Source organism: Neopelma chrysocephalum, unplaced genomic scaffold, assembly GCF_003984885.1.
Source record: "Neopelma chrysocephalum unplaced genomic scaffold, ASM398488v2 Primary Assembly neopelma1_64, whole genome shotgun sequence".
Taxonomy (NCBI): domain Eukaryota; kingdom Metazoa; phylum Chordata; class Aves; order Passeriformes; family Pipridae; genus Neopelma; species Neopelma chrysocephalum.
The window spans coordinates 4,759,608-4,780,580 of record NW_020897721.1 but is presented as its reverse complement, the minus strand read 5'-3'; the positions used below and the strand labels follow the sequence as shown (position 1 = coordinate 4,780,580).

The window sequence follows — 20,973 nt, the reverse complement described above, 5'->3', positions numbered from 1 at the left end:
GCTTGCAGCAGAGAACAGTGTAGGAGCAGTTAGGAGAACCTGTCCTATCTCTGTGCTGCTAAAGGCACTTGTGATCCCCTTACCTGGTGGTGCAGACTGGCTGTGTTTGCACTGCACAGAGCTTGCAGTGATCCCTGACACAGCACAAGACTAGAAGTCTTTGCCTCTCTCATCTTTATGCTTTTCTCACCAAGATCCACCAAGAATGTGCTCACCTCAGCCATGGAGGACATGTACCCTTGGAAGCAGCCAGGCTCTGGAGGCTCAGGCAGCCTTTGCCCAGCACTGCTGTGGTGACATGTTGCTCACCAGTGCTGTGTTTGCTGCTTCTGTTTGTCACAGGGCCTTTTAGTGTCATCTCTGGCTCATCTGTCAGTCTGCTGCGTTCCCTCAAATGGGACCAGGCAAAGGGCTGATCCCTGGGGAGCATTATATTAGATATTACATTTTCCAGATGTTTGGTCTTAGACAAGCAGGCCAGGCTTGAAAATGTGGACTTTCAGTTCTGGACATGTTATGCAGTGAGGTTGCCCTTGTTGTTTACCAGGACTGGAGAGAGGATGCTGAACCTGTTATCTCCATGGGCCCCAGCTGGGACAGAAACCATTGACACACGGCAGGCAATACAGAGCTTGCAAGGCCAATTTCAAGGCTTGTGGCAGGGAATTGACAGGGGGAGAGGACTGCCAGTGCTTTCTGGGGCTTTGCCATTCCCAGCTCACACTGATGGGCACCAGTTCAGGTCCAAAACTCATCATGGCCACATCTGGAGCAGTGGTCCTGTTGGGCCACTCCAGGCAGCCCCATGCCATGGCATGACCTGTACTGGCCAGTCTCTGGGCAGCTGGGAGGCATCCCAGGAGGCTCCTGCCTCAGCACTGGCCACTGTTAGGCTCTTGCTCTTTGACCATTTGGTCGAAAGCACCATTTCTTAGTGATACAGGAACACCCAGCCACACACAGGGCCATGAGCAGGAAGACAGGCTTTGAGCTGGTCCAACACCAGAGTATTATTTCTGAGGCAGGATGCTGGGATTTGGGTTTTTTTCCTTAGCAAAGGCCTAGAATAAGAAGAGGCCTGCTCAGTTGTTTGAGAGAGCTGTATTTTCATAACTCAATGCAGGAGGTGTGGTGGTTGCTTTGGTATGTCTTTGGGGCACGGCACAAGGGTGTGTGTGGTGAGATAGCACTGACACATTGTGCAGGGCACAGCAAGCCAGATTTGGCACAGCCATGTCCATGATGCCTAACTTCTTTTGGAGTGACTTGTCCCCCAACTTGCCTCATGGGTTGTACATGGTCTGTTAGATCCAGATTGGAACTTTGCAGCCAGTGGATTCATATGCCTGTGTACAATCAGGAGAGCTTGGAAGCTGCGTAGATGCAGCCAGAGAGTAATTATAACCATTTCTGCTCTGATACATGGCTCCACTCATTTGCCACTTCTTTGCTGAGAGGAGAGGAGAGTCCTTTCCTTGGACCTGGAGAATGCTGCTGAGTTGGCTTCTCTGCAGCACAGCCTGGGACACCTCCCTAGATCCTACAAGGCCTTGTCTTTCCCATGCCACAAGCTGGACCCGAGGTAGTTCTTCATTTTCAACAGGGAGAAGGACTAGCAGAAGCTCAGCAGGCTCCCACAAGAGAAAAGGGCTCACTTTCTCTAGCTTAAACCAAGTCAGGACCAAAGTACTAACCTTTAGTTAACCAACAATTGTGCTTCTTTTATACTTCTGTTCAAGCTAGCTCCTTTCTCTTCAAGGCTGTTGAATTCCCCAGTTACTGCATCCCTCTGATGATTGCTTCTTTTTTAAAGATAAGAAGTTTGGAGCAAGTGCCCAGTTATATGTATTAGATCTGGGTGCACACACATTTTATACTCGTGTTCTTCTCTTAGGCAGTGTTAGTTACGGGTGAGCTCTGCAAGCACCCCTGTGCTGCCCTGACAGTTACTGCCCTCAGTGAATAGCAAGGATAATAATCTTTACAGTATTTTCGAGGTGCTCCTCTCTAGCCCACAGGGTTCTGATGTGGGAACAGCAGTGGGATGTGAGGCTGCATCTCACCAACGAAGGCATGAATGGCTGCAGATCTCTGCCTTCAAGGGGGATACACACTAGGCTGTAGCTACCACAGTGTTGGAGGGTGCTAACATCCATAAGGAATAATTCAATTAAGAAAATGCCATCGGATCATCAATTTCCAAATGTGATTTCAGAGCAATGCAAAACTATTTTGCAAGGACACTCTGATAGTTGTAGGGACCAAGCCAGATCCATCTACTACAGTTCAAGAAGTTAGCTAGGTAGGTGGTCTCTGGTATTTTAATCATTTTTGAGAGCAGAGCAGGTGGTGCTGAAGTACTGGCATGTGAGGAACTAATGAAGAACAGAAGCAGATGAGAAAATTAGTTCCTATTTTTCCATAAAACCGTCGACATATTATAGATAGAATAAAGTCAGGCAGATATTTGGTGACCAAAGGAAAGTTCACTCTCAATTTCTGTTTTCTGTTATTCTCCAAACAGAATTATGCCTGAAAGAAAGTTGTGGTTGTTTGGCAGTCCTCCCGTGAGGTTGGGTAGTGTGATTAATTCTCTGCGGTTCGCAAGACTCACATTAGAAAGTCATCTCTTAAATGTTAGCTTGGCTCAGCCAGTAGAATTCCCTCCAGGCAAAGACCCTGTGTCTCCCTCGAGCTGTACCGTGGGAATGGGCCCAGTGCAAGTGTGGGTGGTGTTAACACCATCCTATTCCCAGTGACGACACAGTCTCAAGGACGTAACCATTTACTCACTATGTTTTGGACACTGTAACTACAGCTCTGCTGAGGGAAAGGGTTTTGTGGCACGTTCACTTACCAGCTGATGCAATTCCAGTGACATCCAAATGTCATCTCCTATGCAAAATAGAGCTGAGAAATCTGAATTCAAACTGCCGTGTCCGGGAAGACAGGATGTTCTTGGATATTTTGAAATTCAGGGGAATGTTTTTATCCTTGCCTAATAAACTTTTTCCAATTTTTTTAAACCCCTATATTTTTAAAGCCCTTGATATTTTTCGGCTACTGGTGAATTAACAATTAACTAAAGTAACTAGAATAAAACCAGTATTGTTTGTGGGAGCATCAACTGAAATTAAGCAGCGAGAACAAAATGACCCTGCTGTTTTTCCCAACATCTAGAGCTGGCACAGGAGGATATAGGAAAGTCTTCTCATTTTAGATGTTCACTGTTACAGTTGTGCTGCAAATGTTTTAATTTAATGTCTCACTGACTTAGCCATAAGCAGTTTTTGCCTGTTTGTCTTCAGATTAGAGTAATTCCAGTGCACTATAGTGAATTTCTCCATAGCGTGTGAGTTGTGCTCCCAGCTCTGCACGTCTCAGATAGGGTATGGGTGACATTCTTTGCTTGGAAAACATTGTTCTTCCCACTGGTCAGGCAGTCAGAAGTGCTGACAAAAACCAGTTCCTTTGAATGAGAAGCAGAAATTCAAAACATTGTTCCCAACCTTTTTGAACATGCAGTAGCATTGCTCACCGTTTCAGGGTAAGCCATTGTCAGTGAAAAATATAAATGTGCAGTTGGTTTCTACACCTCAGCTAGGAGGCTGTCACCCTTGGTGACTGTCTGAGCACGTCCTCTGAATTCATGATACTTTTGATACGGCCGGTGTTGGATGCTCTACAAATGAAGATAAGATACGTGGGTGGATTTCTCAGTTCTCAGCCTCTCCCTAGCCCCTGGGGCAAAACTGCCTCTGGATTCATCTGGCTAAAGGGGAGCTAGAAGAGTCAGTGAGCTAGGATTTTACACTGGAAACACTTGGCTGTCCCAGTGGTCATGTTCATCTGAACGCAGAGGAGGAGCTGTAGCCGTACAGGGCCTCGGCAGAAGCCAGGTGAAACAGGAAGAGCTGGGGCTGGACTTCAGTGCAAATGGCTGGTCAGCAGATGGGAGAGGACAGTTGGAGTGTCCCTGCTTGGAGTGCTACCACCCATCTCTGACTGGCTTCCCACTGCTCCTTGTCTTCCCAGAATGCTGTGGGTAGGAGGGTTTGGCACAGGCCAGAGTGCCCTTTGCCTGTTGGGGTGCCCCTGGGGAAAGGAAGGGGTCTTGGACCACACTTCTACCTGATCTCCTCTCCATCTCCCAGAGCTGTTTAACAACCTTAAATTGCTTTTGCCATCAGTAAAACAAGCTGTTCCTCATTCTGCTCCTGTGTGGTGACCTGTTTGGGATAAGCCTAGCTGGAAGCCAATAATGTGCATAGCATTGTAATCCAGTATCTACATCTGTTTTAATTTCAGAAAGCTAACGTATCCACTGTGATTCATCCTCCAGCTCATCTGCTGCCCTCTTCTCAGGATGGCAGAGTTGTGGAAGGGGAGTCTAACCATCTTCATTAATCCCTCTGCCCTTCAGTGCTCTCCCCTGAAGAGTCACGTCACAGAGCCTCAAACAAGAGCTGCTGCTTTGGGGCTAGATGATTCACTGGAAGCTGGCTGATGTATGATTTTCTTTACAAGTTGGGAGGCTGTTGGCCCCACCAAGCTGGCATTGGGCAGCTGACGTGTAGATATAACAAAATACCGTATTTCTGGTTTTCTGTTCAGTAGCAGCAGTGCCCTTGTGAGCGGGGGCAATAAGAGGAAATCTTTGACTATAAAAAATGGCAACCTGCTAATGACTTCCATTCCTGCTTTCTCTCCTCTCAGAACATCCCCACCTTGGGAAGCGTAGCAATAACCATGGCGCTCCACAACTGTGATGAGGTGGCGGTAGCTGGGTTTGGCTATGACATGAGTTCACCCAATGCACCCCTGCACTACTATGAGACCATCAAGATGTCTGCCATCAAAGAGGTAGGGAGCTCCTGCCAAGCTCATCTTCCTGCCAAGCCCGCCGGCCACCCCGACTCCAGAGCCTGACTGGGATGGTGATGTCAGCTTCCAGCTTTCCTGTGTGGGTCAAAACACAGCTCCACCCATGCATTCGCCTGTAAAATTCTAGACATTCTCCCAAGCGCAATGTATGTTAAAAATGGTTATTACTGCTGGGAAAAGTTCTCTGGAATGTGTGTATAATGTAATTCCTTCTTTGAGCAGCAGGGAAAAGATTCACATAAATGTTAACTCAAGAAGTGTGAAAGGGATCAGTGCTGCTCTGGGGCTGAAAAGATGTGACCTCTCTTGATTTTTGATCCATTGTACTGCTCTCTGATCCATAGGCTTTTTTTGTGAGATGATCCCCTCTTCGGGCCCTGTGAAACATGGGAAGGTGAGATCAGCCCGTGCAGCTCTCAGAGGACTGTTTAGCAGCAGTTCACATATCAGGGCTCTGCAGACACTGCTTTGTAAAGAGATGCACACTAGAAACATTTTCTGGTGCTATCACAGTGATACAAACAGCATTTTTTGATGAACAAAAGCTCTCTTATTGGTCTAATGCAGCAGTTAGATGCCTTCAGGTCTGTCCATTTCTGGTACCAAACTAGAGCAAACTTGGGACACAGGTCAAAGCTTCTGTAGTGGGGAGGTTTGCTGCTTTTTTGGTGGGGCTCGTTCTTTCCCAGCACAGATGAGGCCCAGATCTTTCTAAAATTGCTTCTCCCTCTTCCCTGTCTCCTTGGCAGGGAAAGTTTCTCTATCCAACTCCATGCTGTGAAAAGTTGTATTGTTCATGGACAGTAGCTGTCTCCTGGCACTTGGCATTTGTTCACCTCAAGCACTTTACCATTGCTCCAGACTAGGAGGGAAACTGGGAAGTTGTGTTTTTCCAAATCACAAGATTGTACGTGTCTTAGTACTCTCACAGGCTGCAAGCTGCATGACCCTAGGCAGACAGAGAGGAATTATAAATCAGTGATTAGTCAACTTGAGAAATGAGAAGCGTGTGTCTAATTATCAAGAGTAATGAGGCTTTGGAACAAGCTCTCAGGAGAGGCCAGGAGAATGCACTGAGTTTGGGAAAAGACTGTGAGGAAGTCCCAGTATATCAAGGGACTGGACATCGTGGTCCTGAGGTACCTTCTGGGCCTGTGGAGGTAGCAAGAGAGTCTGCCTTGGTCAGTGACATAACCCTGGATTTAATCAGTCCTGGCTGGGAAAGTGAGTGCTCATTTACAGAATTTGAGGGGTATGTCCAGAGAGGAAAATCGAATTGAGTCACTGTGTACAGAGGTGGTCTGGCTTGTGAAATCCCTGAATAGAAAATAGCTAAGAAATATAATTTTTGCAGCAGTAGAGGAGGTATAACCATTGGCTCGCCTGGTTCTGGCTCTTCCTTGGGCATCTGCTTATAACCACTGCCAGGGAGACAGCACCCTGGGCTCCACAGGCCCAGATCTGATTCATTACAGCTGGTTGGCAAAAACAGTTGGATAACAGAGTCTCTGGTTGAAGTCACTGGTCCAGATCACTTGGATCTCTGATTTTGGAGACCAGCACCCTGAATGGGATCCAAACGCCACTGGAAGGCAGGAGGAAGTCGCTCTTGGACATTGTGTGTGGTCTGAGGAATAAACGTTGCATGGCACAGGGCAGTTAGATGAGGATGAACACATGAAATGCAACCAGTAAGGTCTCCTGGAGAGAGCAGTTAGTGCCTGATTTGCCAGACCTCTGCTGTCTGGAAGCTGTCAGTCATCGTGTCCGGGATGTTCTGTACAGAGGTGAGGGAGCGTTGAAAGGTTCTGTGAAGCCTCACTAGTTCAGATGTCAGTGGATTTGTTTCTGCAGACAAGGCTGTTGTTGAGAGCTCTGCAGGCCAGAGGAGCTGGTTCTAGGAGGAAGGTTCCTGTTCCACTTGAAGACTGGTTACCTGATACGTGTCTGCCCATCTAATCCTCACATCCTCACCCACAGCTCCTCTTACATTTCACTGCCCTGGTACAAGAAAAGCCATCTGTTCCCAAGTATCAATAATTAATGCTCCTCCTGCCTCTGCCCCTCCCAATATGACAAATTGTTTGTGATATTGTGGAATGTGAAGAGCAGAGAGAGGATCACATTTCTTTCTCTCCCGTTTAATATTAATGGTAGCTGGTAATTGTTAGTCACCTGAGGGTGAAGTTGAAAGGTGAAGGGCATAATAGCTGGGTTGTGTCCTCTGCAGTTGCCCTCAAAGAATGCACAAATAGAGATTTGGCCCACTCCAGACTGGAAGCACCCTGCACACCCTGCTTGAAGAAAAATCTGCATGCACTTTGCAAATTGGGAGGCTGGCCTGCACTGGTACCTTGTGCCAAACCTTGCCCTTGGCATTAGTGAAATAAGGCTGACTCAGAACCCAGCTCCACCAAGGTCTTTGTCTGTTCCATCTGCTCTGACAACCAGAGGCCCAAGGGGCATCCACAGCATTTTCCTCAGTGTTACTTTGGACCTCTGGGGTTATGTCCAGGCCTAGTTCGTTCTGGTCCTCCTCTACCTTTCAGCATCTAAAGGAGCACTAAAGCAGGCTGTGCCTTGAAATTATGCAAGCATCATCTTTGTCCTCTGGCCTGCAGACCCATGGATCCTGGAGTACTCGTTCCTGGGCAGGGAAAGGGAGCAGGTTTGCTTAGCCTTGCCTCATCACAGCTGTCCCATGATAACGAACATCCCAGGCAGGAACCCCTGCAGTTTGACCAGGTTTGGTGGGGCAGAACCTCTGTTTCTGAAGTTCAGATCTCTTCACTGAATGCCAAGCTCCTCCAGCCTGAATGTCCAAAAATCTTCAGTGTTTAATGCTAGAGAGCAGCTGCAGGGAAGCACTCCAGCTCCACCCTGAAACCATCACTGTCTTTACAGAGGAAATGTAAACACCAGCAGTCTCCTGGGTCTGGAGGTGCCACATGTGTGTGGGAGCCTGTCTGGTGACATCTGAGAGCCCCTTCCCTTGCCTGGTGTCTGTAGGGGAAATGGGCCTGCTGGCAAGCGTGAGCCCTCTCAGCAAGGTGTGTCACTGATTTACACTTGAGGCTGCTTGACATCTCTCTGGACACCCTTGAAGCCCCGTGACTCATCTCCAAGGAATTTGCTCTGATTACATAAAAAAGACGGCAAAATGCGCTTGCTTGCTCACAGCTGGGCGGAGATGCCTCTCCCATGCCAAGACTGAGGTGATAAAAATCTCTGAGGAAATTAATGTGATTTTTCCTGCTGCTCTGTGGGACTGGCAGCTGAATTTCCAAGAGGAGAAATAGGCAGCCCCAGTCTATAGTTTTGTTTAGCCTTTGCTTTCCCAGCAGGAGTAAAAGCCCTCAAGGTCCAAGATTGTGCTGCTTTTGCTACCACAAAAGGCAGCTGCCTACACTGACTCTTCTAGGACCTCCTTCTCCTGCAGGCTGAGCAGGCATTTCCTGCCCCAGAGGAAAAGGCTCTGCAAGGAGGCAGATGAAGCTCTGGAGGTTCATCACTGTTACTAGTCAAGGGGAAGTGTATGGTCTTTGGACTCTGGCCAGCAGTATGTCTGCAAACACATATGGATTCTCCTGTGCTTGTGGATGCTCATGAGAGTACATTTCTCCAGTTCAGTCCTAGATGGCTTCTTTACCTTCTGTCCTGAGTATCTTAGTGTACTCTGGCCAGGGTATGTCCAGACAGAGCTGGTGTAGAAGACCCTTTTCTGTTCCCAGGTGTGCCTTGGAGAGCTTTAAGCACACTGGTGCAGTGCTTTGAGTTTTGGGCTGTGAGCTGGAAGATCAATGCTTGCACTGCAGATTGGCCCCTGGATGCCAACTCTGCTTCCAGCACCTTCTCCCCTCGTCTGTCATCTTCTCCCCATCATGGCTGAGGGTGCAGAGTCCCTGGCCTGCACTTCAGCAGGGGGTTTCTGGGTGGTATGAAGACAACCTGCTGTTCTCTGATCTGTTTCTGGGCAATAGACCCAGTGCTGTTGTATAAACCCTCACAGGTGATTTTTCAGCTCTGATCCCGTCTCTTTGCTTTAACTTAAAAAACGCGGGAATGTCCAAGTGTGTCATCTCCGTTCAGTTACTATTTTCCCTGTTCCAAACAACTTTGCAACAGCTTTTGACCCTTGCCTGCTTCCATGAATGTTGTACAGAAAATGATTTGAGTCTTTGCCAAGGTGTCTGCTAACTTGTTTCTGGTTTTGTGGCAATGAATCCATCAGAGCTGGATTTTCATATACTTTATTTTATTTTTATTTCTTGCTCAGGTCCTGTAATGCTTCCTGCCCAAGCACTCCATAAAAGTGTATTTTTATCACAGGTCAGTCTTCTATTAATGTAGAAGTGTCAGACCCACTGGGAACATAGCGAAGGAAACATGGAAATGGTGGTGAGGAAAAAGGAATAATTTTAAAATAGAGTGAAATAGAGATTATTTAAGGATGGGAAAGTGACTGTTTAGAATAGTAAAAACAGGTCCATAAGGAGCTTATGAAACTGAAAGAGCAGAGGGCTGTGCTAAATCATGGGAATGAAGCACAAGACTGGCTCCCAGCATCCCTCCTCCATGTGCTCTGCTCCAGCACACAGCCTTTCCTGGCTTCATGATCCAGAGGTGAGCTTCAGTCTCCTGGTCATTTCTTGCAGGAGCAAGAATGTGAGCAAGGAATCACTTCGATGCCACACAGGGAACGCCCTGAGCTGTCTTCTTGCACTTGTGGTTGGTAAAAATGGCTAATGCATGGTTAAAGGCCACCCTCATCCATCCAGCGCCTGTCTGCGGCATTTGTGTCCCGCAGTGGAGCTGCTGACGGATCTCCTTTTTACTGGAGGAGCAGATCAAGCGCCAGCACCGATGTTGGAGGTGTCAGCTCCTTTGACACAGCTGTGCCCAGCACCTCAGTGACTCACTGCCTGACCCGAGGGGGAGGTGGGCGGCTGCCTTTGATGGCTTCTTTCTGATCCTTGGCTCCGCTTCCCCAGCAGGTCTTTGTGGGATGCTGGAGGACGCTATGTGTAACAGTTCTTATTCAGCCTGTGTAAGGGCTGTCAGGAGGGCCAGGGGAGGTGGCCTGCAGCATGCAGTGACACGCAGCTTTGTCTCTGTCTCTCCCCAACAGCAGCTACCTCTCAGAATAATCCACAAACATCAAGTTTGGAGTCTCACAAACAATAGTGCTTTATCATCATCTGGGCTCTCTCTGTGAAGCCGTCTTTTGCATTTTAAATCAACGCAAGTTGCTTGGGAGGGGGTGGTCGGGCTGCTTCAGGCCTCCAAGTACCTTAAACTTTGCGGTAGCCAACAAGAAGAACAAAACTCCTTTGAAAGCCGGGCAGATGTCTAGCCTGGTGATTTATAGACTGAAAACACGGCTATTCGAGCCCGGCTGATGAATTGCGATTGCAGTACAAGGAGTGGTGCAGACTGAAATGGAGGTCAGCTTTGGAGGGGGAGGTTAGGGGCTGGGGCATGGGGACCTCTGAAAGGGCAGTGCTTTTTCTTGGGGCCGGCAGTGATGACTGATGAGGTTTATGCATTTTTGTCTTTGTTTAAAAGCCACCTGTTTGACAGCGTTTTGGCTGAGAGAAGGCCTCACATGCTGTTCCTGTGCGTAAGGACTGTGTGTCTGTGTAATAGAAGTCTGGAGAAGATTGGTGGAGTAGCAGTCATGACCAGAGCACAGGTATTGCCTTGTTCAGTAGGACAGAAGTGCAGTAACACTGGCAGTATCACTGTGCACTAATAGCAGCAAGGAAGGTACGGCTGTAGGAGGGGCAAAAACGGAATTAGGGTTTGGACAATCTCTCTGTAGAAAAAGAAAGTAAAAGATCTACAGGGGTGTGCTAGAGCCCAGCTGCTGACCCCAGCATTGAATGCAGATGTCTGTAGGGGTGCTGGGTGCCACCAGAAATGGCACTGTCATGGATGTACAGTACGAGCCAGTCTGACTGTTAAGAGGAGAGCCAAGATATTCTCAGGCACAGTGGCTAGCACAGCTCTTGTCACCAGCCACAAGGGCACAAGAAGAGCTGTTGGCCTTTCACAGCTGTTTTTAGCATGTCCCCCTTGCAAAGAGACATTTTAGGAAATTGCCTTTGATCAAGTGCCTTCATGGTTAAATTAAGTGGGAAGGCAACAGAAGGGATGATATAACTCAATAACTCAGATTTTGCTTCCGAAGGGAGGGAGCTTGGTAAGCAGGGCTGTATATAGACTCAGCAGTGCTGGCGGGGTGCTCAGTGAAATTGGGACACACATGCAGACTCTGACCTCTCTGAATCTGGGCCTAGCCTAGGAGAATGGGCTACTAAAATCAGATGCACTGAAGAGCTCATGAACTCATTGTAGACTTGAAATCTTGTTTGTGAAAGCACAATGATTATCTGCAGTTCATGCTTGCAGCAAGGGGGCAACTGGCAGAAAAAGGCTGTAGACATAACTTTGTAAAGAGCTGCTTCCAAGTGGTGTTAGAAGTAATAGAGGAGTGAGGAAGAGCATCAGGAGACTTCACTCCTGATGGCTGGAAAGGACAGAGATAAAGTGGAAACTGGCAAAATTGAAGTTCAGTTAGATCTTGCAAGGGAAAAGAAACAAACACTGGACAGTCTCACTGACAAGCAAATAATAAGGAAACAAGGAAGGAATTACCAGGGAAGGCATTGAGGGAAGTGAAGGAAGCGGAAGGATTAAAGTGGGAGCCACATGAATATATATATATATATATATATATATATATAACTTCCATCAGGGTAATATGATGAATGTGAGAGAAAGAATGGCTTATGGTGAGAAGTTCACAGACAAAGAAAACTACTGGGTCAGCAGTGAAAGGAAAAAGCTGTTGAAGCTAATGCACTAGGTGTGAGAGCCCAAGAGATCTCTGTTCCACTTTGAAGCAATTAAGCTGCAAGTCCAGAGGAAAAGGTCCCCAATAAATCTATCAGGTTCCACAGGATTATCTTGTAGTGGACATAATACTTCTTTTTCCCTTCTTTTTTTTGGGGGGGATGGGAGCAAGGAAAAATAATCCTGTCAAATTCAGACCTCTTAATCTAACCTCAGAGGTACTATTCAGAACTTCAGAGTGGAGTTTAAATGAAAGAATAATTAAATCCTGAAAGCAAACACAACATGGATTTACCAAAGGCAGGTTACAAAAACTAATTTAATATCTTTATTTGCTTAAAAAAAAATCATTCTTGGGACAGAGGAAGTGTAGTAGCCCAGTCTGTCAGAAGTTAAGTGTGTGATACTGTGCTGTGTGAGATATTATTAGTTAAGCTTCAGAAGCCACAGTTTGGTGCAACACCTGTATGTGAATAGTCTCTCTAAAAGAGAACACAAAAAGCAGCACTGAATGGACAGCTGGGAGTTCCTCCACAGGAAGTCATGTTTAGTGTTTGCTTTAATGATTTTTGGCACAGAAAGCAATGGTGTGCAAGTGGAATTTGTGACAAGACAAAACCAGGTGTGGTCAATACAAGGGAGGATCAAAATACCATCCAGGAAGACCATGAGCACCTTGAGAACAGGAGTAAACTGGGTGGCATGAAACATAAGAGTATGAATGGAAGGTCCTACCGTTTGGGGCAATAACACATATTTTGACTCTGAGCTGGGATAGCATCGTTTGGCAGTGGAGGAAAGTGGTTAGGTAGGTACAAATAAATCACAGGATAATTCAGGCTGCCAGACTGTTACTGTGAAAAAAAGACAAATGCAGCTCTGGAAAGACTAGAGGAAAGAACTTCTTGTAGAGAGAGGGAATTGCCTCTACATGAAGCAGAGGCCTTTTTTCTGGTTCATGAGAAGTAAATTTGGGGTAAATAAGGACAAGGGCAGCTATTGTACTTCTGGGAAATTTCACGGTTTTCATAGGGTGAATGAACAGCCTGTTTTGGTAGAGGGAAGACATGGGTTGTTTAACTTGGTAAAATGAAGACTGTGAAGAGATACAGTTTCTCTGTGTATATGTATCGAGAATAAGCGTGAGCTAAAAAAGCTGTTTGAAACTTAAAGTTGGTGTAAGAATGACTGGGCATAAAGGAGCTGTGAGGAAATGTCCTGAAGATGGGAAGGTGAGGGTGCCCAGCCATCCCTTTTGTTTCAGTGGATGTGACTCCCAAGGGGGTGCAGGCAGGATGGGGCAGTCTGTGGTTGCAGCCACGTCCAGGTGATGGATTGGGAGAGAAGGGGGAAACAGGAGCTGAACGAGGCAGGCACTGGTGTCACAGGAGGTGCACTGGGAGGTGATACTCCAGCTCAGGGGTGGCCATAAAACACCTGGTGTGTGCGGTCACCATGCTGGGACCAGAGCAAGGGCGCGGGTGAGGAAGAATCGTGAAAATTAAGCAGCTCTAGAGACAAGGCAGTAAAGGTTAAAGACAAAGATAAGTTAGCACTGGTGGAGGCTGGAGACCAACTGTTACCAATGAAGTAGCAGTTCTTGCTGCTGCTTTGGTTTCTGTGCAGGTTTTCAGGGAGAAGTGCTGCTGACTTGCAGAAACACGGAGGATGTAACAGAACTGAGAAACCTCCTGCTTTACAACTTGCTATTTTTCGTTAATTCATTCCTCATTGACTTCACTCTCTCTAATTTAGCCTTCCTGTGTTTTAATTGCAGCATGCTTGATAAGACTAATGTGGTCTGAAGCTGAGGCATTCCCCAATTGTAATTGATTACAGACGGGGAGCTTACCTTCCTCCTGGGTTGGTCTCTGAAACATTTCCTTAGTCTTAAAATATTCTACTTGGCTTCTCTTCAAGCAGCAGATGATGTTTCGTGCTTCCTTGTGGAATTGTAAAGATAAAAAGGACAGGTGGTTTGGGGCTGCTGGATTTGCATAATGCTGAAAGGTGGCTTTAACTGATGATAAATTTTCATCTAATAACTGTGACCAAGCGCTCAGACCCACTGCCACCTCCCTGGGATGAGCAGCCAGAACAGTGCACGTGCTTGCAGAGTAACTCTCCTCCTGCTGCTTCTCTCTCCACTGGAAAGAGCAAACATCCACTACTCAGAGAGAGACCCATAGCACAGGAAATCCTAGCGTGATCCCCAGAGAACAAGAAGGGTTCTGGAGCCTCCTGTGGTGTTCCTGCTGTGAGCTCAGGCAAGCAGCCTGTTTGTTTGCACAAGTGGAAGCTGCACCGGATGCGAGCAGCAGAGGAAGGAGAGAGCAGGGCCAGTCTGCCAGGTTGCAGGAGCAGCAGTAGTGGTGATGTGCAGGGACAAGAAGGTGGCAGTGAATGGCTGCTCCATCACTGTCTTGGAGGTTCACATTGACAAGAAAAGAGCTGGAGTTTTCAGCTAGTGGTGTGTGCTACCCAGGGTGCTATTAAGAGTGTATACACCCTGAAAGCTGCTAGATTTTAGGGAGTATTTTATTGCCTTTTCCTGCTGGGGCAATGGGACCAAGGTGCTTGTCTGTCTGCCGGTTTTGAGAAAACTGTTCTGGCTCTTCTCCCCACTGCCGCTGCTGGTGCTGGAATGCAGCTCTGTCTGTCAGTGGGGTGAGTGAGTCCCTCTCCTGTAATCAGTAACCAGAGCTGGTGTTGAAGACATGTCTCATCCCTCTCGCCTGCATTGCTGTTGGACAAGGGGGGAGCAGCACTGCACTGAGTGCCCTGATGCTGCTCTTCAGGAGGGATGAAAGCTTGTCCTCACCGGGGAACCTCTTTCTCCATGGGTTTACATGAACCACAGAACATTTGAGAGTACTGATGCAGACATCAGTAAGATCCATGGTTCAGGTGGGAGGCTGAATTCCCTTTCATGTGACTTCTTGGAACAAGGAGTCAGTGGCAGTGGCCAGGGTATAGGGCAGCCTGGATGCTGAACAACTAGAGGCCAGTAGGTCTTGCCAGCAGTTTTGCAGTCAGTGCTGGAGCCAGACCTAGCCGTAGAGAGACTGCAATTGTATCACCCAAAGTTTTATTATCCACCTCCTGTACTTAAATTCCTGCCCCACTTGTACTTTTCACAAAGCAGATTTCCTCTTGCCATCAGATAAGGCGATTGCACGTGGCCTGAGGTGACGTTTTAGGTGGTGGTTTGAGTTTGCCTAGAAGTGGCTGCTTCCCCAGTTCCCGTCTGCACAAGGAGCACAAGCAGCTTGTCCTGGCCAAAACCAGGTGGCTTCTCATGCTGTTTGATGAGGCTGAAAGGTGTGAAGGAGGGCTCAGATTGTGCTGTGACGTATCAGGCGCATCAGGCTCCTGGTGCTCCAGACAGGTTTGAACGACAGGCCCAGCCAGATGTAAGTGAATGCATTGAGACCTGGTGTCCCAGCGTGACAGCTGCTGGCTGCCTGTTGGCAGGAGCACACCCGCACCCTTGGCTGCCTCTGCTGGTGCTGAGCCTTCCTAGCAAGGGGCTGTGTTGGCAGAAGAGACACTGGTGCGTGGCGGGGGCCAAACTCTGAACCTGCAGCTGACATTCCACGTGTGGGACTGTTTCCAGCACACTGAGGGATCCTGGCTCTCTGGCTCCAAGTGACAGTCACTCTCAGCCTTGTTCTCCCAGCTCCCTCTGCTCTGCACCACCATCATTTCCAGTGCTGCTTTCTGGAAATGATGCTTTTTTTCCTTTTACAAGCCACTTTGCTTCTCAGTGCCAGATTTCACTCTGCTTTTATGTTAGCAGAAGCGCTGAGTTGTTTCTGGGCAGCATCTTCTCAGTTTAGAGATGGGATCTTCCACGTTTACAGAGTCCCAAAGAGCACCAGCACAGTTTACCGGTGTGGTCCTGTACTACTGTACCCTTTGGAGGGTTCAGGTAACAGTGTCACTGGAAGCAGAGGAAGTCAAAGACTTCTTTTGAACACAGGTTACAAGGTAACACCTGCCTGAGCTTTCTTTAGCACCTGTAACTGTCGTCATTCCTGTGCACTGAGGGGATGGAAGTGGTTTTTAGACGCACAGTAGCAGCAAGAGAGGTATTTCCAAAATGTTCTGGAGATCTAGAGAGGGACCTTCAGTCCCTTGGACCTCTTGGCAACCCGCTGCATGCACACGGTGACTGGGGCTGTCAGTGCCACACAGGAGCCATGGCTGAGATCTGTCTGTCCCAGACAGGACAGGGCAGGACAAGCAGCAGATGACAGGAGAGCCACATGCACGTTGTGCGTGATGTGCACGACCAGTGCTTTGCAGGCAGGTGCCCCCGATTCTGCAGTGGGTAAACTGGATTTCAATACCTGTGGCAGAGTGCCCTCAGTGGGCTCATGGAGCTGGTGCTTTGTTGGTTTGAGGCCATTTCAGAGAGGCTCCTGTAGAGTGATTTTGTCACGGTCCAGGTCATATTTAGAGCTCAGATTAGCTGCTGACCAGAGCACTGTGCTGGAGCCCAGGAATCATTTACTGGGATTCTTGTCCTGTTGGGAGATTTAAGGGAAAGTCGCTTTTCCCTGTTCTGCCTTTGTCTTCACAAGGAGACAAACCACTTACTGCTGTCATTAAGTGCTTCAATAGTACCAGTGCTGGGGAGTGATGGCAGATGCTGTGGTCCCTGCTAAAAGCTGCTGCAGGGGACACATCGAGGTGGGCTGACACCAGCCATAGCAGTCACTGCTTTGAAGTCCCTGCTGGGAGACGTGGCCTTTTCACCCTTGGTATTGTATTAGTGTAACCTTTAGCGTGTGATTTCTTCATGACAGGGCCAGCAGAGGCAAAAGCCAGATTTAATGGGGCTGGTCCTAGGGCTTTTCAGCTGCATGTACCGCCATGCATTCCCAGAGACCTCCCTTGGCGGGGAGCTGTGTGTGATGGGCACAACATGTCCTGCCACCATGTTCTCTGCCAGCTCTGTTGCCCAGCATACACCACCATCAGTACTGCACTATTGGACTCGTGTAAGATAGCTTGGGAGGGCTCTGTAACCAGCTACATCTGCCCAAGGGACCTGGATTGCCCAGATCTCACCATGCCAAAAAAACCTTCACCCAGCCCATGGGGAGACCTTCTACCTTAGCTACACAGGTCTGACCCTGCAAGTGTATCAGCTTTAGATAAGAGAAGTCCCTTGGTCTGCAGGGGCTCTTCTGGTCTGCAATGGGGTCTTTTTCCTTGGCAGAAGCCACTGCCTTGGCCCAGATGGAGTCTCCCACAACCTGAGGGACAGGAGCATGTTAGCCAGGGTAGTTGCTGACCTTCTGTCTCTCCCATTTTCTTCCAGTCTTGGACGCACAACATCCAGCGGGAGAAGGAGTTTCTGAGGAAGCTGGTGAAAGCCCGAGTCATCACTGACCTAACCAGTGGGATTTGAGTGGCTGCAGCCACTGCCTCCAAGGGAGGAGATGAAGACACGCTGCAGCTCTGGGAGCAGGCACTGGCAGCCCCCTGCAAGAATCCCACCTCACTGAAGACACACAGAGATGCCCAGGTGCTCTGGGAAGACCCTCTTGCATTGCCAGTCTGCACGAGGGTTGCACCTGCCACCTCCAGGCCTAGAGCTGGCAGGAGGTGGGCAAGGGACTGATTAGACAGTTCTTGAACTCTGCATTGCAGACAGATCTTCTGCATCCTGAATTAAACAGGAAAGACTCAGGAGAGAGAAGAAAGATTTGTGAATAAAATGATTTGTGCCAAATGGGAGGTGATGCTGCTCCAAGGCAGCAATACCTGAATGTACAAAGTATTATTTTTTAAAAGACTGCTGGAAGCATACTAGAAATACCAAGGTACAAGGCAAAGCCTGCTTGTGCACAGCCCTGCAAAAAGCCCAGCCTCTTCATGCTCCATCTGCGTTGTCACCAGCCTCAGACCTTTCCCCAGGAAAACAAATCCATCCAAAACTTTGGTGTTGTTGGTGCTGCTATAATTCAAAGGGAGAATAATGGCTTCCTCTCATTCTCCACTTGGAGCTTCTGAATGGAGATGAGCATGGGTTTGTTTTTCTGTGTTTTTCCTTGCTTCCTCCACAGAGGTGGCAACAGCAGCAGCAGCCATCGACTTGGCTGTGTTTTTCATGGCCATTTGCTCTGCCTCTGCCCTGACCCCGAGGTGGAGAGGGGGGCTGATGGCTTTCTCCACCGCCAGCAGACCCTCCCCACCTTCCTGCCTGTCACGGTGTGGAGGAGCCTGCCTCGTTGTGTTCAAGGCTTTCAGGCCTCTTGGTTTGTGCCTGCTGTGCAGGGCCGCCCTGGAGTCCGTGCACGTTGGTGTCACTGTTTCTGGACAGCGTCTCGCTTTGGTTTTGTGTGGGAGGGGAGTAATTTGTTCTTTGGACGGAGGTCATATCTTGAGCGGAGATCTCAAGCTTTACATTTTGAGAGCAGACCGCTGAAGATGTTTGCTTTATGTTCCAGACTCGATCACGTTCCCTGTTTAAGCAACATGTGACCTCAGTGATGATGGAGCCTCATGGGAGCCCTCACCCTCCGCTCAGCCCCTGCTCACGCCATTTCCAAGCTCCTCCCGTGCTGCTCTAGCACTGCTGCTCCTCCTGCTCTCAGGAGCACATCCTTCCTTGGTCCCAAGATGCAGTATTTGCACATTTGATTTGTATACGTATTTCAGAGGAGCTGGAATAAACTGAGCAACGTGGCCAAGTGCGAGGACAGCAGGGTGGTCTCCTCCACTGGGAGGGCGTGGGCGGGAGGGGGGTGGCCAAGGGAATGGTGGAAATCGGCTCCCGTGCTCTCCTGGCCTGGAGCAGGCTGGGCTGCACCCACAGGCACTGTCCAAGTACCTGGGTGTCCAGGCACCAGCATGCAGCCAGCCAGTGCTGAGGTCAGTGGAGGGGGATCCCGAAGGGATACAGGTTGGGCTGGTGGTCCTGGCACTACATCTGATGTAGCCCAAGGATTGTAGTCTGTCTTACTCTGAGCTGAAGGGAGAGCATGGCCCCAGCATGGACAAGGGATGCTGAGAGCAGGGCTTGCGTGGCTCCCCTGGGCTGCCTCTTCCCCCGCTGACTTGTGGGGGACTGTGACTTTGGAGCTGAGACCCTCAAGGGGGTGTGCAGGAAGGGCAGGCAGTGACCCAGGCGTGGGGCAGAGGAGCAAACTGTGCAGAATGGTTTGAGACCAGGCTGCAGGCAGAGGCAGCTCTCAGGACATGGGGCTGAGTGCTGCTCATAGACCAGTGTGGGATGCGTCCCTCAGGAACCTCTCCTGCATGGTGTGCCTGTAGCCAAGGAGTTTACTCAAGGGCAAGTCCTGTCCAGCTTCTGGTTGTGGCTGCTGCTTGCCTTGTCATCTGGGAGCAGCTCAAGGATTGTGTCTGTTCTGGCATTCTCCCATTCCCGTGTCCCTTTCCATCCCTCTGGCCTCCCAAACAGGCAGTCCCTGCTCCCCCAGGGACATTCCTCCCACCAGGATGCTCTGTGAGGTTTCCAGCAGGTTTTTGAGCATGTGCTGTGGCAGATACTCCTTTGAAGTCTCCTCCCATTTCTTTTTCCTTCTCAAGGAGCCCAGGGGACGGGATTTCCCTGGCTCTCACCTGGCGACACTCCCTTTGCAGTTTCTGTGTGGCAGCCTAGACCCAGGACTGTCATCTGTAGAGTCCCAGTCATGCTGGCAGTGGGGATGCTTGGGCTGGACCTGGCTGAGATTGTGGTTTGGGAAGCGCTGACACCTACTGCTCAGCCTTCCTGTCATCCCAGCTCTCCACCACGACCAGGTCCTGATGGGAATTTGACCCTACAGACCAGGGAGATGACTCCAAGCCCTTCCTTCCACCTTGTTGGGAGTCTCCAGGCAGAAATGCCCAGGCTGACTAGATGAGTGCATGGCCCAGGGTGACTGTGGTGGCTCAGGACCACCTGCAAGTAGAAGGAAAGAGTGTTTGGGGGCCAAGGCTCCCCTCTAGCTCACTGACACCACGGAGCAGCCCCACGGCTGGGTGATGGAGCAGAGTGCAGCACTGGGTTTCACTGCTGGATGCCGTTCCTTTGGCTGCCTCCCCGCGTGCACCTGCAGCCACCTCCCGTTCTCTGAGACGCTGCAGTCCTGCCAGCTCGGAGCGGTGCACGCGGGTCAGAGCACGGTCAGTGGGACGGATGTGAGTCTTGGCCTCTCCCTTGCAGTGACTCACCTTGTCAGATCGGAAGGGAGAGCCCAGGGGAATTCTCCACGGCCTAAATATAGAGCGGGGTTGCCTGGTGCCTGCGATGTGCTGCGGTGCAGAAAGGCCGCTCGGGTGGCGGGGGGAACCTGCCCAGGGACACGCAGGGAGGTCGGGAGCCAGCGCCCACAGCGGGTTTCGCTCTGACTAGTGCAGAGGGCAGATCTGGGGAGCTGCAGGGCAGCCAGCACATGCTGCTCCGGGGGAGGAGGCTGCCAGAGAGCTGCTACTGCTGCGCTGACCACACCATGAGCACAGGCTGCTGGTGCATTTGTGGTGTACAGCCCTCCGCAGTGCCCACCGCCCTGGCGTCAGGCTCCTGCCACCAGTTTGCCCCGTTAGGGCTGGCTGTGCCATGTCCTCAAGCTCACACATGCCAAAGGGAAGCACCGTGGCCAGGGAGCACAAGACAACAGAGGGATCCAACACAACATTTCTCAGTCCAGTGTCTCTGGACTTCCAGGATCTCCTTTCCTCAGAGGGAGCGATGGGGAGGCCCTGCCTGGCCATGCTGTGCTACCCCTCGGTGTGGGCACTGCTGGGAGCAGGGGAGAGTGTCAGGACAGGGCCATCTGTGTCAAACAGGGGCAGTCAGGCTGGGTATGGGCAGCACTGGACACAGGCAAGGGCTTCCAGAGTGCCTGGCAGGGAGGCGGCCACCGCGCCGAGCTCCACCGGCACCACCGGTGCCATCGGTCCGAGCGTGCGTCACTCCCAGTATTAGAGACGTGTCCTTCAGTGCAGGAGACCCCTTTGGGGCCACAACCCAGCTCCTCTGGGCTCTGGCTTCTCTCACAGCCTGCACGGGGACTCGCAAAGGCCAGTGCATTTGCCGGTACTGTACCAAGCTGAGATGCAAGAACTCAATGAGTTTTTAAAATTAGTTTTAGTTTCTGCAGTTTTTTTTAATTTCCCCTCTAGGCAGGGAGGGCAAGAGTCTTGCAGGCTCCTCCAAGCCGGCTTATGTCACGTCAATTCAGTCATATCACAGAAGCAATAAAGCTATCAAACAAG

General features: G+C 49.7%; 1 protein-coding gene across 10 annotated transcripts in view; it reads left to right on the top strand.

The window, feature by feature from the left end:
* Positions 1-20,973, top strand: part of ST3GAL3 (ST3 beta-galactoside alpha-2,3-sialyltransferase 3) — a 179,640-nt gene extending 158,667 nt beyond the window's left edge. For 9 of the 10 annotated variants that reach the window (XM_027683103.1, XM_027683105.1, XM_027683107.1 and 6 more), the window contains 2 exons: positions 4,717-4,863; positions 17,069-20,973. In XM_027683103.1, the coding sequence (XP_027538904.1) occupies positions 4,717-4,863; positions 17,069-17,158 (237 nt within the window). In that variant the 3' untranslated portion in view covers positions 17,159-20,973. The remainder of the gene's footprint in view (positions 1-4,716; positions 4,864-17,068) is intronic. The other variant, XM_027683106.1, reaches the window with a different exon arrangement.